We start from the raw sequence: 18,118 nt of genomic DNA, 5'->3' as shown, positions 1-18,118 counted from the left end.
CAAGTGGATTCTTTACTGCCGAGCCACCAGGAAAGCCCAACTGTGCCTACTAGGTATTATATGAGTGTTTAGATGATTACAGGCTTTAGGACTGTTTAAATTTAAGGCAAAAAAGAAGGCAGTTCTTTGGAAAAAATTAGTATCATTTAGATATTAAGCAATTTATAATGTTTTTCCCAGTTAAGAGGGAATATACAATAAATATTGGATAAATATATATATATATATTTAGCTTGCAAAACAGAACTTTACATTAGAATACACAAAAATGTTATGCTGTTTATTTATGACTATTCAAATTGAATTATTTATTGGAACAGAATGAATAATATTCACACTTACAGATTTTCTATCAGAATGAGAAGAGGAAAACAATGTCAGTATGAATGATTTAGGGATTAGAAGCCTTTTTTAAGAAGATATATATTTTACTTTTAAATTAGCTCTATTTGGGAACTGCACTTAACTTTGTCATCTAGAAATATAGTCTGCAGCATTCTCATAGGAACACTAAGAAAATAAATTTGGGTTCTTTTTAAAAAAAATTTTGTACTGCCTATATTCAACAAACATGATCCACCTCAATCTGTTAGTTTTTCTGCCATATATTTAAGATGATAAGCTCAGCTGATTATTATTAACAAAAGCCTCACTTGCCAAGTTTAATTTACACTTTGTTCTGTAGCTAATTTTCTCTACGTTTTTTCCTCCATAGATTCTGGTGAAAATAATATCTAGATATCACCCAGAAGCAACATCAATGCAACTTTGGGATCCCAAGAATAACTAACTCGACAATCCCCTGAAACTCGGATAACACTGTTCTTTGTGATTCAGACCAGTCTATAATTTCTTAGCCAGATGAACTTAAGGATAGTGTTTTTACTTTTGTCCCAGAAACAACTAAAGCAACAAGTCAATAATGGAGACATAAACCACTCCATCTTGGAAAAACAGGTTGAAGAAAATGAGGATACTTACAGAATCCACAAGGTTGACCACAGACTTTGCAAAGTTGTTCGCATGTGCGAGAGAAGAACGACACTTCTTGTACTGGGGTCGACAGAAGGGGGTACGGCGGGGGGAGGGGAGGAAAAGACCAGTCACTGTCAAACCATAATTTAATGACAAATTTTTTAAATTCCATAAAAACAGAAATCTGACAGCAAGAGTAGAAATGGGAATTAAAAATACCGAATTCAGTTTGTGCTGTGTTTGGACATAGCAGTGTTCTTATTTTCTTTCTCTGTTACCAGGAAAAGTATAACTGTCTAAAATACGCATAATGAAACCAACATAACATTGTAAAGCAGTTATCCTCCAATTTTAAACATTAATTTATTTATTTATTTTAAAAAATACCCATGATGCTCTGGGTAACGGGGAGGGCCAAGTGATTCTGTGTGAGAAACTTCACCCTCGAGCAGTAAGCTGTTAATCACTCTCGATGTCTAACAAATGCAATCGTTTTTGTTACTTGACTTTACCAGTTTATAAAGAGTGTAAACCAAGAAATTTAATCCCTACAGGACACCCTTCTCACTTGAATTCAAGCTCATACAAAGATCAAGATTTCTTAGGCAACACTTTAGATTCGGTCCACACTATGGAATGCATCTGTCATACATTTTAGTGTATCCTTGCAGAAGAATCCCTCCTCCAAACGAAGCCTTTTGCTTTTGACAGCTCAGGAGTCAAAGAAGAGACAAAAAGTATAAATGAAATGTGCCAACAGTATGGTTGTTTATGGTTATTTATGACCATTTAAGGAAATAAAGTAAATTAATAGAACAATTACATAACATCTGAAGGGCTACAGTGTAAGTAAGGAGTTCTTAGCTTAACATGGCTTTGAGAGGACATTTACCACAGGGGGATCATGCCTTCTGTTGAGGAAAAAGAAAAACATCTTCAAAACTACCAAATAAGGTATGTACCATATCTTTAAAATTTGACTTCAATTATAATTATTAAAAAATGCACTTTTCATAATATTCTTTTTTTCTCCTTTGTCCATTTTTACACTATAAACTTGTCAGAACCCCTTTATTTCATTCTCTTTAACCCTGTTACTATGTTTTTTAAATGAAGAGTGTGTCTTAATGCTTATATATCTGATATAAAATTTTTATAATACTGAGAATACTGACAACCCATGACAAATGTGCAATAAATTAGTATTGTGTTATTAGGAGCATCATTAATTTATGGCTATTTATACTATTTGCTATGGTGTGAATATTTGTGTGCTCCACAAATTTATGCTGAAATTCCAAACTCCAAAATGATGGTATTAGGTGGGACCTTTGACCAGTACTTAAGTTATGAGGATGAGGTCTTCATGAATGGGATTAGTGCCTTATAAAAAAAGTATCTAAAGAGATCCCTAGTCCTTTCCACCATGTGAGGACACAGTGAGATATTTTAACAGGTGTTTTTAAACTTAGCACAAAGAAGTTGCTGTAAAGAACTCAGCATTTTAAGTTGCCTAGCAAATTACACAAGCTGAAAAATTTCAAAAAATATCTTTAAAAGTAAAAGCAAAAGTCTCAACATTAAGTCTCTTGTGGGTGATGAAGTATTTGGAAACTGGATAGAGATAATGGATGTAAAACTAAATGCCACTAAATTGAACACTTAAAAAAAGTCCTAACATTAAGAAGCACTTACGACAAAAAGAAAGGGAAAAATATATTAGTTGACATCTATTCTAGGGCAGTAGTGTTACACACCTATTCAAATTAATTTGTTTTGCTTCCAAACATTAATTTGTCCTTTTGGGATATGTCCTTTTATAGTATAATGAAAATGGAAAGTATGACTTGCAAGTTAAAAAATGAGAACTTCAAAGTCTATCCGAAAGTGATGTTTTTATTTATTTCATATTTGTAACTTCCACCGTTTTCTTTTTAGAAAGATCACTCTGCCTGCTGTGAGGGGAGTGAATTAGAGAGGGTCAAGAATGGAAGAGAGATCTGTTGGGAAAATATTATAATAGTCCAAGTTAAAAAATAGTGCAGATAGGACACCTGTATAGGATGTGGAAGACAAGGAAGGAGAGTAAAAGATGACTCCAAGGTTTTGAACTAGAATAGCTGAGGTGGAGGCGGGGCTGTGCCATTTAAAATGATGAGAAAGACTAGGGGAAAAGCAGTTTAGGACTAAGGAACCAAGAGTTCTGATTTATAAATGTTACATGTGAGATGTCTACTCAATATTGAAGTAGGCAGTCAGATATATTAATAGAACTCTGGAACTCAGCAGGTTAGAGTATAAAGTTGAAAGTGGGGAATTTAAGTCATGATATAATTTAAAAACTTAGGACTGGAAGTGGTCACTTGAGGGAAAGTTATAGAAAGAAAAGAGAGCCCAAACCAAGCTATGGGGCATTCTCAAAATTCTAAAGGCCAAACATAAAAGACTAAGAAGAAATGGCCAATGACATGAGACACCTATTGTGTCATAGAAGCAGAAAGATGAAGACAATATTTCCAATAGGAAAGAATAACCAGCTGTATCCAATGCTGCTGGGAAAAAAGACAAGTATGACAAGGGAAAAGAGTGACCACTAGGTTTATGTACTGGAAATTCCATATAATTGAGTACCCAGGATTTACTGGGATCTATGATTAGTATTTCTCCTACAATAAATATTGGCCCTCGTCAGTGAGGTAAGTTTTATTATCCCCATTTATAAATGTGGAAAGTGAGGCTCAGAGAGGATAAATAATTTTCCAAGATCAAACAGCTGGAATTCAATGCTTACTCTGGGTCGACGAAGCTGGTTTTCTCCAGCCAAGAATACTGGAGTGGGGGGGCTGGAATTCAATGCTTACTCTGGGTCGACGTAGCTGGTTTTCTCCAGCCAAGAATACTGGAGTGGGGGACTTCCCTGGCAGTACAGTGGTTAAGATTCCTGGCTTTCACTATGGGGGCACAAGTTTGATCCCTGGTTGGGGAATCAAGCTCCCACATGCCACACCCTGTGGCCAAAACAAAAAAATACTGAAGTGCCCTCCTCCAGGGGATCTTCCTGACCCAGAGATCGAACCCACATCTCTATGTCTCCTGCATTGGCAGGTGGGTTCTTTACCACTAGTGTCACCTGGGAAGCCCTGTAAAATATAGTGGCTTTTAGATAAGGAAAACCACGAGGCTTAAACTGAAATATATGAGTTATCGTTATATATTTTCACCTATTGACTTATACATAAAGATATAGTAACAATGTAGAAAAACATTTGTTTTTCATGCACTTTAAAATATTTCAATTAGTTTTCTAATAGGAAAAGGTGTTTAATATTTATATTAATATTTAGCTTAAGCAGCTCAAAGAAATGTTTGCAGACCCCTATCAAGGCTATAATTGGCTCACAAATTAGACTCCGCCAGCCTGCTGCTAAAATGGTTTACACAAAATTGAGAGATTTTTTTCTAATTGAAAGCTACTGATAATATATGATGCTTGTTCCAAATAAGATATCTGCATTTTTTCAGGAAGGCAATATTAGGTTACTCTGAATTAAAGAGGTATGCTTGAAAGTAAATGTAGGCAAAATGTTTCTATTTCCTGCATGAATGAGAATTAATTATACACACAAAGAAAAATATGTAATCTCCATTTACGAACGAATTTATTTTCACATTTTCTGATCACTGAGAATAATTTACATTTAAAGTGTCAAATTTGCTTCTCCTTTCTGAACAAGCACAATCCTTAAGATATTGATTTTTGAATGAAATAATGCTATTTTCAGCAACATGGATGGCCCTAGAGAACATCTTACTGAGTGAAATAAGTCAGAGATAGACAAACATCACATAATACCACTCATGCAGAATCTTTAAAAAAAGGTACAAATGAACCTATTTACAAAACAGACAGAGTTAAATATGTAGAAAGCAAGCTTATGGTTATTTAGTGTTAGTCGTTAAGTCATGTCCAATTCTTTGTGACCTCACGGACTGTAGCCCACCAGGCTCCTCTGTCCCTGGGGTTTCTCAGACAAGAATACTGGAGTGGGTAACCATTCCCCTACCCAGGAGCTTTTCCCAACCCAAGGATCGAACCTTGGGTCTCCCGAATTGAAGGCAGATTCTCTGCCAACGGAGCCACCAGGGAAGCCCCAAACTTATGGTTACCAGGAAGGAAAGGCGGGTAGGGATAAATTGGAAGATTGGGATTGACATACACACACTACTATGTATAAAATAGATAACTGATCAAGATCTACAATATAGCACAAGGAACTCTACTCAAGACTCTATAACGGTCTGTATAGGAAAAGAATCTAAAAATGAGTGGGTATCTTGTATGTATGATTCACTTTGTGGTACACCTAAAACTAACACCATGTTGTAAATCATCTATATTCCAATAAAAATTATTTAAAAGATATTTGCTTTTTGAAAAAAATTAAAATTAGAGCTTGATTTTCAACCTGAGGGTCATAGTTATGAAAATAAATGTGTTGCCTCATGTAGCACAAAGATTGTAAGATGAGCACTCTCAGAGGGAAGACATTCTAAAACCCAATAGTAAACATCCAGATATTAAAAAATAGATGTCAGACTTTCCTGGTGGTCTAGTGCTTAAGATTCCATGCTTCTGCTGCAGGGCGTGCAGGCTCAGTCCCTGGTCAGGGAGGTTCCCACCTGCTGTGCAATGCAGCCAAAAACATTTTTTTTAAATAGATGACAATTATTCTAGTTTAGTTTTACTTTGACACACAAATTTAAGAACCTGATCCATATTCTGATTTATCCCTTATTAAGTATTCAAATTCAAAAACTATCTTCATCTCATATAAAGCACATCTTAAAAAAAAACTTTTCTCAACACTCATTTCATGAATTTCTGTGTGGATCATAACAAACTGTGGAAAATTCTTAAACAGATAGGAATAGCAGGCCACTTTACCTATCTCCTGTGAAACCTATACGCAGGTCAAGAAGCAACAGTTAGAACCAGACATGAACAACAGACTGGTTCAAAACTGGGAAAGGAGTACATCAAGGGTGTATATTATCACCCTGCTTATTTAACTTATATGCAGAGTACATCATGAGAAACGCCGAGCTGGATGAATTACAAGCTGGAATCAAGACTCCTGGAAGAAATATCAACAACCTCCTATATGCAGATGATGCCACCTTAATAGCAGAAAGTGATGAGGAACTAAAGAGCCTCTTGATAAACGTAAAAGAGGAGAGTGAAAAAGTTAGCTTAAAACTCAACATTCAAAAAATTAAGATCATGGCAACCAGTCCCATCACTTCATGGCAAATAGATGTGGAAAAAGTGGAAACAGTGACAAATTTTATTTTCTTCAGCTCTAAAATCACTACAGATGATGACTGCAGCCATGAAATTAAAAGAAGCTTGCTCCTTGGAAGAAAAGCTATGACAAACCTAGACAGCATATTAAAAAGCTGAGACATCACTTTGCTGACAAGGGTCTGTGTAGTCAAAGTGAAAGTGAAAGTTGCTCAGTGGTGTCCAACTCTTTGCAACCCCATGGAGTATATAGTCCATGGAATTCTCCAGGCCAGAATACTGGAGTAGGTGCCTTTCCCTTCTCCAGGGGATCTTCCCAACCCAGGGATCGAACCCAGGTCTCCCACATTGCAGGCAGATTCTTTACCAGCTGAGCCACAAGCAAAGACCAAGAATACTAGAATTGGTAGCCTATCCCTTCTCCAGCAGATCTTCCCATCCCAAGAATAGAACTGGGGTTTCCTGCACTGCAGGCTAATTCTTCACCAACTGAGCTATCAGGGTTTTTCCAGTAGTCATGTGTGGATGTGAGAGCTGGACTATAAAGAAGGCTGAGTGCTGAAGCTTTCAAGTTGTGGTGCTGGAGAAGACTTTGGAGAGTCCCTTGGATGGCAAGATCAAACCACGCAATCCTAAAGGAAATCAACCCTGAATATTCATTGGAAGGACTGATGCTGAAGCTGAAGTTCCAATACTTTGGCCTCCTGATACGGAAAGCAGACTCATTGGAAAAGACCCTGATGCTGGGAAAGATTGAGGGCAGGAGAAGAAAGGGGTGACAGAAGATGAGATGGCTGGATGGCATCACCAACTCAAAGGACATGAGTGAGTGAGTGAAGTCGCTCAGTTTTGTCCGACTCTTTGCGACCCTATGGACTGTAGCCTACCAGGCTCCTCCGTTCATGGGATTTTCCAGGCAAGAATACTGGAGTGGGTTGCCATGAGTTTAAGCAAACTCTGGGAGATAGTGAAGGACACAGAAGCCTAGGGTGCTGCAATCCATGAGGTTGCGAAGAGCTGGACACCACTTAACGACTGAACAACAACAACTCTCAAAAGAAAAAAAAATTCTTATAAAATGACCCACTTATTTGGGACTATTATGAGCTAGAATCTAAGTTGGTCTAAGAAAAGGAATCTATTTAGTTCTATTGAACCGAAGCAGCATTTATTTAACTAGTAGAAATCTAATAAGAACCTACTATACAGCACTACTGCTGCTGTTAGGTTGTTCGGTCATGTACAGCTCTTTGCAGCTCCATGGACTGTAGCCTGCCAGGTCCCTCTGTCATGGGACTTCCCAGGCACAAATACTGGAATGGGTTGACATTTCCTTCTCCAGAGGATCTTCCTGACCCAGGGATGAAAACCGCATCTCCTGCTTGTCAGACATCTCCTGTTCGGCAGGCAAATTCTTTACTACTGAGCCAGCTGGGAAGCACACTGTATAGCATAAGGAACTATACTTAATATCTTGTAATAATGTGCAATGGAAGAGAATCTGTATAACTAAATCACTTTGCCATACACCTGAAACACTGTAAATCAACTATTCAGTTCAGTTCAGTTCAGTCGCTCAGTCGTGTCCGACTCTTTGCGACCCCATGAACTGCAGCACGCCAGGCCTCCATGTCCATCACCAACTCCCAGGGTTTACCCAAACTCATGTCCATTGAGTCAGTGATGCCATCTAACCATCTCATCTGTCGTCCCCCTCTCCTCCTGCCTTCAATCTTTCCCAACATCAGGGTCTTTTCAAATGAGTCAGCTCTTCACATCAGGTAGCCAAAGTATTGGAGTTTCAGCTTCAACATCAGTCCTTCCAATGAATACCCACTATACTTCAATTTAAAAAAACAGTAGAAATCTTCTTAAGTAATATATTTCTACTTTAGGCCTTATTATCATCCAATAATAAAGGCTTTCTTTTTTTTTTCCATTTTGTAACATGTATTCCCTCCAAACTTATCAGAATGAATTATAGTTCTTTTTTCTGGTTTCAAAGACAGATGTATTCATGCCTAATTCTCACTCACTTTAATAATAACAATAAAACAAATTACTAAGATTTACCATTAAAAGACTGGTAATCTAAATAAGGTAACTTTATCACAGAATATAAATAATATTAGAAATATTCTATCTACAAAACAATATTTTAAAGGTGGGCACTATTTTATTATTCATAAATAAAGACAAGATTATTACAAGGCTTCCCATTCTAAAAGATATAAAAATAAATTCAAAACTTCTCCTTCTATACAGCACCGTTGATAAAACATCTATGTTAAAGATGAAAAGTTTCTCTACTGTGAGGGTCACTCAGAGAGGTTCACAGTGTTACATAGAGAAGAGAAGAGGGAGGAGGGAGTTAGAGGTGACCCAAATGAGATGAGGTGAATTCAATAGTGGAGAGAGTGGGGTAGCCAGTAGTCACTTCCTTATGTGCACTCCACAACTGGACCACTCAGAGATGTTCACGGAGTTATACAGAGAAGAGAAGATGGAGGAAGGAGACAGAGGTGGCCAGAAGGATAAAAGGGAGGAATGAAAAGGAGGGAGACAGATCCAGCCAGTAATCAGTTCCCTAAGTGTTCTCCACCGTCTGGAACACACAGAAACTCACAGAGTTGGGTAGAGTAGAGAGGGGTTAGGGAGGAGACACAGGCAACCTGGTGGAGAAAAAGGAGAGTCCAAAGGGAGAGAGAGCAGTCAAGCCAGTAATCTCGCTCCCTAGTGAAAAATGGGTCCTGAGGATTGGGTTCTTAAAGGTACAAAATTGGTAACAAATACATAAAAGCAAAAATTAAAAATCTAGAGTAGAGTTTGGAATTTCAAAAATACGATGTTAAAGAAAAGAAGAAGGAAAAGAAAGAGAGAAAAAACGAACAAAGAAAAACAAACAAGGATCACAAAAATCATAAAGAAAATACAGGTACAAAATTGATAACTAATACCAAAAAGCAAAAATTAAAAATCTAGAGTAGAGTTTGGAATTTCAGATATACAATGTTATATAAAAGAAGAAGAGAAAGAAACAGAAAAAAAAAGTCACAGAAATTATAAAAAAAACTACAGGTACAAAATTGATAACATATACCAAAAAGCTAAAATTAAAAAACTAGAGTAGAGTTTGGAATTTCAAAAATACAATGTTAAAGAAAAGAAGAAAGAAAAAAAAAAAACAAGGTCAAAAAAATTATAAAATATATATATATGAAGTTTGCTGAAGAAGAAAAAAATAGGGTCTTTTTTTTTTTTTGCAAAGTAATAGGTTATAAAAGTGAAAATTAAAGGAACAATAGAGGACTTAAAAAAATTTTTTTTTCTAAAAATTAAAAAAAAAAAAAAAGAAAGAATGATCGTAAAAATATATCTAGGACTTTCTCTGGTTTTGTTGTGAGTATTGTGGGTTCAGTTCATTTTTGGCTAGGTCCTTGGTCCAACTTATATTTCTCAAGATCTATAGGCCCCTTCCTATGTAGTCCGTAGTAACCACGGGGTTTTAATCTATTGCCTGTAGCTTCCAAGGCGTTTCCCTCTGTTATAACTTCTTCTGTTTACTGGTCTCTTCAGTGTCTGGTTACTGCCCTGACACAAAGGGGATGGTGGGGGAAACTTTTTTTTTTTTTAGCTACAGCAGGATCCTCTATGACCCACCTCCCAGAATATTGGAAATAAAAGCAAAAATAAACAAATGGGACCTAATTAACCTTAAAGGCTTCTGCACATCAAAGGAAACTATTAGCAAGGTGAAAAGACAGCCTTCAGAATGGGAGAAAATAATAGCAAATGAAGCAACTGACAAACAGCTAATCTCAAAAATACACAAGCAACTCCTACAGCTCAACTCCAGAAAAATAAATGACCCAATCAAAAAATGGGCCAAAGAACTAAATAGACATTTCTCCAAAGAAGACATACAGATGGCTAACAAACACATGAAAAGATGCTCAACATCACTCATTATCAGAGAAATGCAAATCAAAACCACTATGAGGTACCATTTCACACCAGTCAGAATGGCTGCGATCCAAAAGTCTACAAATAATAAATGCTGGAGAGGGTGTGGAGAAAAGGGAACCCTCTTACGCTGTTGGTGGGAATGCAAACTAGTACAGCCACTATGGAGAACAGTGTGGAGATTCCTTAAAAAACTGGAAATAGAACTGCCTTATGATCCAGCAATCCCACTGCTGGGCATACACACTGAGGAAACCAGAAGGGAAAGAGACACGTGTACCCCAATGTTCATCGCAGCACTGTTTATAATAGCCAGGACATGGAAGCAACCCATGTCCATCAGCAGATGAATGGATAAGAAAGCTGTGGTACATATACACAATGGAGTATTACTCAGCCATTAAAAAGAATACATTTGAATCAGTTCTAATGAGGTGGATGAAACTGGAGCCTATTATACAGAGTGAAGTAAGCCAGAAGGAAAAACACCAATACAGTATACTAACGCATATATATGGAATTTAGAAAGATGGTAACAATAACCCTGTGTACGAGACAGCAAAAGAGACACTGATGTATAGAACAGTCTTATGGACTCTGTGGGAGAGGGAGAGGGTGGGAAGATTTGGGAGAATGGCATTGAAACATGTAAAATATCATGTATGAAACGAGATGCCAGTCCAGGTTCGATGCACAATACTGGATGCTTGGGGCTAGTGCACTGGGACGACCCAGAGGGATGGTATGGGGAGGGAGGAGGGAGGAGGGTTCAGGATGGGGAACACATGTATACCTGTGGTGGATTCATTTTGATATTTGGTAAAACTAATACAATTATGTAAAGTTTAAAAATAAAATAAAATTTAAAAAAATTCAAAATATATAATTTTCTAAATTAATCAAGCTTCCTATTTGTACAGTTACTGAAATCTGCTCTTTGATTGATGGCTTCATGAATCTTCCTAACAGAGTCATGGAACAAGAGATTGGAATCACAAGTCATGGGTTGGAGAATTTGTCCATCAATTACCAGCTATATGTGAATGCACTTTGTGAATTTAAAGGTAATGTCTATATCTTAATTTGGAGAAGGAAATGGCAACCCACTCCAGTGTTCCTACCTGGAGAATCCCATGGACGGAGAAGCCTGGTAGGCTGCAGTCCATGGGGTCTCACAGAGTCAGACACAACTGAAGCAACTTGGCAGCATATCTTATTAATTATTATTTTCACTACTGTAAATATTGTACATTGGATGTTGGGGAAAGTTTCAGTCCAGTTCAGTCGCTCAGTCATGTCCAACTCTTTGCGACCCCATGAATCACAGCACGCCAGGCCTCCCTGTCCATCACCAACTCCCGGAGTTCACCCAGACTCACGTCCATGGAGTCGGTGATGCCATCCAGCCATCTCATCCTCTGTCATCCCCTTCTCCTCCTGCCCCCAATCCCTCCCAGCATCAGAGTCTTTTCCAATGAGTCAACTCTTTGCATGAGGTGGCCAAAGTACTGGAGTTTCAGCTTTAGCATCATTCCTTCCAAAGAAATTTTGAAAGTTTAGGCTTCTAAAATAGCCTAGAATTTTATTCTAAAATAATTTTACCACATGCCTAAAGATTGAGAAGTAGCTCCAATCAATAAAAATAATTCAGATAAAAAAATTATCTTGGCATTTCAAGGAAATTATCTTGGCATTTCAAGGAAATTAATGTCCTTCAGAAAGTCATATTTTAGCCTTTGTTATCTAAAATGGCTATCCACACTTTCGGTTTTCCTTTATATCATAAAAGATCTGTCCTAAATTGTATTTAATTCTGCTTCCTCCTAAGATTCAAGCAATGTACTTAAAAGCTACTGGTTCATAACATAAGTCTGCATATCACACTAAGAGAGATGCTCCTGAATAGCTTCATATTCAGCATAATCGAGCCAGTACTTGGTAATTAATGGAAAACATCAGTTAAAGCAGAGACCCCAAAAAAGTTTAGATATAAATTAAATCAACATTTTTTAAAACGTATAGTTTTAAGGGCTGTTCTGCTGATTAGAATTTCACATAATAGTCCCTTGGACAGCAAGGAGATCAAAACAGTTAAATCCTAAAGGAAATCAATCCTGAATATTCATTGGAAGGACTGATGCTGAAGCTGAAGCTCCAATACTTTGGTCACCTGATGCGAAGAGCTGACTCATTAGAAAAGACCCTGATGCTGGGAAAGATTGAAGGCAGGAGGAGAAGAGGACGACAGAGGTCGAGCTGGTTGGATGGCATCACCGACTCAATGGACATGAGTTTGAGCAAGCTCAGGAGTTGGTGATGGACAGGGAAGCCTGGAGTGCTGCAGTCCATGGGGTTGCAAAGAGTCGGACACAACAGCAATAGGTTATATTACATATACATTATATAAAATCTAATCTAATAGGTTATTAACCTAACTTTGATTTCCTTAAAGAAAAACAAGGACTTAAAGCTATTTCCAAACAATATGAATTTTTGTTGCAATTTTTTACAAGTTTTTCATCTATACCTGACTTGTAGGTGTGTCTTAACAGTCCCATCTTTATAAAGTCTCTCCAAAAATGTTACTTAGCTTTCATAAAGCAAATTATTCTTTGCCTTAGTTTATACAGCTTAAAAAACTGAATTATGTAATTATAACAAAAATTACAAGTGCCCTAAACAGTTTGAAAAATGGGGCAGTAGGGTACTGGAGCCAGCTGCCACCAATTCACAAGAGCTAACTGAACACATCTTTCCCAGATCCTCATTTAATGACATCACTTTGGTAGCTTGAAATCAGCCATGGAGGAGTATTTACACCATGCTGCTGCTGCTGCTAAGTCGCTTCAGTCGTGTCCGACTCTGTGCGACCCCATAGATGGCAGCCCACCAGGCTCCGCTGTCCCTGGGATTCTCCAGACAAGAACACTGGAGTGGGTTGCCATTTCCTCCTCCAATGCATGCAAGTGAAAAGTGAAAGTGAAGTCGCTCAGTCATGTCCAACTTGTAGCGACCCCATGGACAGCAGCCCACCAGGCTCCTCTGTCCATGGGATTTTCCAGGCAAGAGTACTGGAGTGGGGTGCCATTGCCTTCTCCGTATTTACACTATGGATATCAGCAAACATTTTTTAACATTTTTTATTGGAGTATAGTTGATTTACAAAGCTGCATCGTTTTCAGGTGTACACCAAAGTGAATCAGTCATACATACACATATATGCACTTTTTTCCCATATCTGCCATTATAGAGTATTGAGTAGAGTTCCCTGTGCTATACAATAGATCCTTATTAGTTAACCTATCTTATATACATATAGCAGTGTCAGCAAACATTTTATTTTATTATTTTTATAATATAAATTTATCTATTTTAATTGAAGGCTAATTACTTTACAATATTTTAAATCAAAGCTTTTTTTTTTTCAGAGAACCAAATGTTAAGCATTTACCAGAACATCACAAGTATTGGGTATAAAGTGGTCCTGCAGTATCCAAGGGTGGTTGGTTCTACGAGCCCCTAAAGATGCCAGCTGCCATCTATGGGGTCGCACAGAGTCAGACATGACTGAAGCGACTTAGCAGCAGCAGCAGCAAAGATGCCAAAATCCTGATGCTCAAGGACTTTATATAAAATTGTGCAGTACACTACAATAAATTCAGTCAGCCATCTGTATCTGTGGATTCAACTGTACTAGCAAACAGCCTACTGACCAAGACCCTTCAGAATGCTCTGGGCTTCAGCCAAGATATTTTATAAGGAAAGTCGTTCAGCAGAGTACAGTTAAGAAAATTCCTACTTTATCCTCAAGAAGGGCCAATGGAGGATAATAATTATTCTTCACATGTCTTTTAAGTATTTCACTTTGACAGAAGTTAAGAGAAGATTATTGTTGTTTCTTAAGTAAACTGTTCAGTCTAAAACCCATTGATTCTGTATTCTTACCGTTTTGTGATCATTAACAATCATTAGTTCCAAATATTTCATTTCTTCAAACACACCACGGGATGGCTATAGAAAATAAAAATATGTGATCAGAATGGTGGTTAAAGAAAATATCTCTAATGCTGACTGTTAAATGGAAGACTGACTTAGAATTTCAGAACTCTTTGCTGCTCACGTTATAAACATCCTCAAAGAAACCTGGTCAGGGAAATGGAAGGAAAAAGTGACTATAAAGTGTGGGTAAACACACAATTGGGCTTCCCTGGTGGCTCAGTGGTAAAGAATCTGCCTGCCAATGCAGGAGACATGCGTTTGATCCCCGGTCCAGGAAGATCCTTTGGAGAAGGAAATGGCACTCTAGTATTCTTGCCTGAAGAACCCATATAGTCTGTAGGGTCACAAAGAGCCAGACACGACTTAGCAACTGAACAAAAAAGACAAAACATACAATCGGGCTTCCGCAGTAGCTTAGTGATAAAATATCTGCCTGCAATGCAGGAGACTTGCAGAAGACATGGGTTTGATCCCTGGGTGAGGAAGATCCCCTGGAAGAAGAACTGGACACCCACTCCAATATTCCTGCCTGAAAAGCCCCACAGATAGAGGAGTCTGTTGGGCTATATAGTCCATGGGGTTGCAAAGAGTTGGACATGACTGAGCAACTAAACAACAACAAATGCACAATTGCTCAGAAAAGAACTGTATTTAATTATCATTAAGTATTCATCCAGATAGAGAGCAGCTCATGTGGTTTTCATACAATTTTTACATGTAAAAATATTCTAGAGAAAAATGCATAATTACTAATATGTTAAAATAAATAAATCTCAATAAGAACAGCATAGTACATCTGGAATAGGTACCAGTGTAGTCATATAGAAACCTGAATTCAGGGGAATTAAATTCTCATAATTTCACTGTACTAATTCCTAACCACACAACTTCTCAAAGGAACAAATGTTGACAATTATCATGTTCTAAAGTTTGATTACTAGATAATCCTTTAAAGAGCAAGGGCTAAGTATTTTAGCTGTCATTTGGACTATCATTTGTTTTTCATAGTTAGCAGAGCACATGGTCATTGATCAGTTTATATTTGATAAGACTGGACTGCAGTCAAACGTCAACAGTCTATACAAAATTTATTATTACCAACTGCAATTTCAAGAGTAAGCAAAAACAGATCTTTAAGTTAAAAAAACTGTATCCATAATCACCACAATACAAAGACAAGATCATAAAAGAGAGGGTGATTTGACCTATCACTAAGTTTTTGATGGCTGGTGGTCTAATTTTCCATAAAAATTACATTTAGCAAAACATTATCTTAAATGTGCAATTTTGGGGAATTCCCTGGCAGTCCAATGGTTAGGACTCCACATTCTATTGCAGGGGCATGGGTTCAATCCCTGGTCAGCAAGCTCAAATCCCACAGACTGTGTGACACAGACAAAAACATAAAAAGTGCAATTTTCAGTATAATTACTCATTAAGTTATCAAGTAAATTACCATGTAATCCATATGCTGTGGAATTAATTTTTGGTTACATAGCATTCACCATGTAATTACTAAACAGTCCCCATCATTACAGCTTTCTAACCTATTATGAAATAGACTAAGAATATAATTTCAATTCCAAAGCCCCTATACATTTATCAATACACAGGAGCTCTATGAAAGTTGTTGATTATATAATTACAGGCTTCTTATTTAGTAACTCAGTGCCACACTCACATTTACTGCTCTCTTCTGTCTCCTTTTCAGCCACTGTAATTCGGATAGAAAGGGCCACCGGTCATTGCTTTCCATACCTGTGCAAAAGAGAAAGAATACCAAAATTTATGTTTGACTGCATTTCAATGGGAGAATGGTTTAAAAATATTAGGTGAGGGAATAGCAGCATTGATAGCATTTGTCTTCTCAAAATGAAAATAAACTAAGGTGGGAAAAGCACGCCAATTATTAAACAGTTCACATTTTCATGGTCACAAATGTAATCCAAAAGCATCATTTTCTTCCAAACCTCATGAAAAATACAATGAGCTATTCAAGACTCCTGGGAATATGCATATTTGATCTACAAGCACCTGACCCTAGATATCTGAAAATTTAGAATTCTACTATACTTAATTCACTTTATTTTTAAAATGCTTTCCTTTTCTTAAAGGGTTTTTATTATTTGGCTTCACCAAATCTTCAGTCTCCACTGTGGCATGTCAGGGATCTAGTTCCCTGACCAGGGATCAAACTCAGGTCCCCTGCATTGGGATCGTGGCATCTTAGCCACAGAACTACCAGGGAAGTCCCCTTAATTTATTTTAGAATTAAAAAGAATGCATGGCATAACCTTTTGCATAAATTACTAAGGACTTTTGGTACTGATACAGAGAAATACCATTGCATATCCCAATAATCCAAAAGCGGCTTTTGCCAAATCAGCATGCTTAAGGTGCCTCAGAACCAGACCATAACAGAGAGAGTACCAGCTGGTCAAAGAGCAGTAAACTTCCATGAAAATCTAAGGATGAACCCCCCTGTAAATAACTGTTAAATATGGCCACACTCTACAGTTTCTAACACAGCTTCACATCTGAGTTTCATATTTCAGTCTTTCCATTGGAAACGACTCTTCATGCTTCATTACATGAAAGCCACATGAGCTGCCCACCAACACTGCTCACTCCAGATCTCAAACCAATTCCACTTTCCAACCAGCCTGCGTATCTACCAAGCTTCAAGTCAAAGCTTCTAGTACATAAAACAGAATGGCTACTTTAATGAAAACTTACTGAGATTCTTCATTTGCTTAGAATATTGTCCTGCCAAGATTTTCTGGATTATATGTGGTCGACCTGTGCTTTTCTGAAACAAAAACAATTAGTCAATTAAAAAGCAAGATATGATTACATCTGTATGGAACAGTGCTAGCTAGCACTTTCTCTAATATCCTCCCTAAAATGGGAATATTTATATGCTAATGGTTTAGTTACCAAAAATGAAAAGTATATGTCTTGTTAAAAGTTGAACTTTAAATAAAATAGAGCATCATCCAATTGCCCCAGTTTAGATAAAAAGCATAGTTTCATTAGTACTCTTAAACCTTAACTTTCTTCAAACCCATGCATAAGAAATTCACAAGAAAGAAACACAAATGGGCAATGATTGCACAATGTAAGATGAATACTTTAACACTTCTTCAAAATGCAAGTAAAAAGATATGCCAACTTTTGCCAGCAGGTTGGCAAAGGTTTAAAAATTATGACAACCATAGTCAATTACAGTTGCAAGGCAAAAATCACTCTTACACACTGCTGGTAGCACAGGTCAGAGAGAAATTTAATAAGTCCATCAACAATCTTGAAAATATCCATATCCTTTGCCCAAGATATTACACTTTTATTAAAGTCTTATTTCCATCACTATAAGCTTCCATTACTGAGTACAAAGGATGTGCTACTAATTTATCAATTTAATGCTCACAAGCACTCCATATGGTGCATATTTCATTGCCACTTAACAAAAATATTGGGGTTCAGAGGATACATTAATGAGTTAAAATTATATTACAAAATAATGGTCCACTTATTTTTTAAAATATGGGAACATATCACTGAAACACTGGAAGAACGTGCACTGAAAGGTAAAGAGAAGTTATCTCTAGGGGATCGGATAATGGATAAATACTATTCAGTTAAATATTTGCTTATTGCACTTCTCCAAATTCCCCACAATGTTTTATAATCAGAAAAAAAAACTTATTTTAAAAAGTGCTCTTAGACATTGATGTATAGAACAGTCTTATGGACTCTGTGGGAGAGGGAGAGGGTGGGAAGATTTGGGAGAATGGCACTGAAACATGTATAATATCATGTATGAAACGAGTTGCCAGTCCAGGTTCGATGCATGATACTGGATGCTTGGGGCTGGTGCAC

The 18,118-nt window shown here is 37.2% G+C and overlaps 1 protein-coding gene across 1 annotated transcript in view; it reads right to left on the bottom strand.

Annotated features, from left to right (window-relative positions):
- Window positions 1–18,118, bottom strand: part of ADAM23 (ADAM metallopeptidase domain 23) — a 199,153-nt gene that overhangs the window by 59,439 nt on the left and 121,596 nt on the right. Inside the window, exons 8-11 of the mRNA XM_010861278.1 lie at window positions 16,976–17,048; window positions 15,921–15,997; window positions 14,186–14,251; window positions 982–1,053 (exon numbers count right to left, since the gene is read on the bottom strand). Coding sequence (XP_010859580.1) covers window positions 982–1,053; window positions 14,186–14,251; window positions 15,921–15,997; window positions 16,976–17,048 — 288 coding nt within the window. The remainder of the gene's footprint in view (window positions 1–981; window positions 1,054–14,185; window positions 14,252–15,920; window positions 15,998–16,975; window positions 17,049–18,118) is intronic.

This window comes from Bison bison, unplaced genomic scaffold (assembly GCF_000754665.1).
Source record: "Bison bison bison isolate TAMUID 2011002044 unplaced genomic scaffold, Bison_UMD1.0 scf7180017864471, whole genome shotgun sequence".
In the NCBI taxonomy this organism is placed as follows: Eukaryota; Metazoa; Chordata; class Mammalia; order Artiodactyla; family Bovidae; genus Bison; species Bison bison.
Note: the sequence above shows the minus strand (reverse complement) of the source record. Positions and strands in the feature narration are given on the sequence as shown.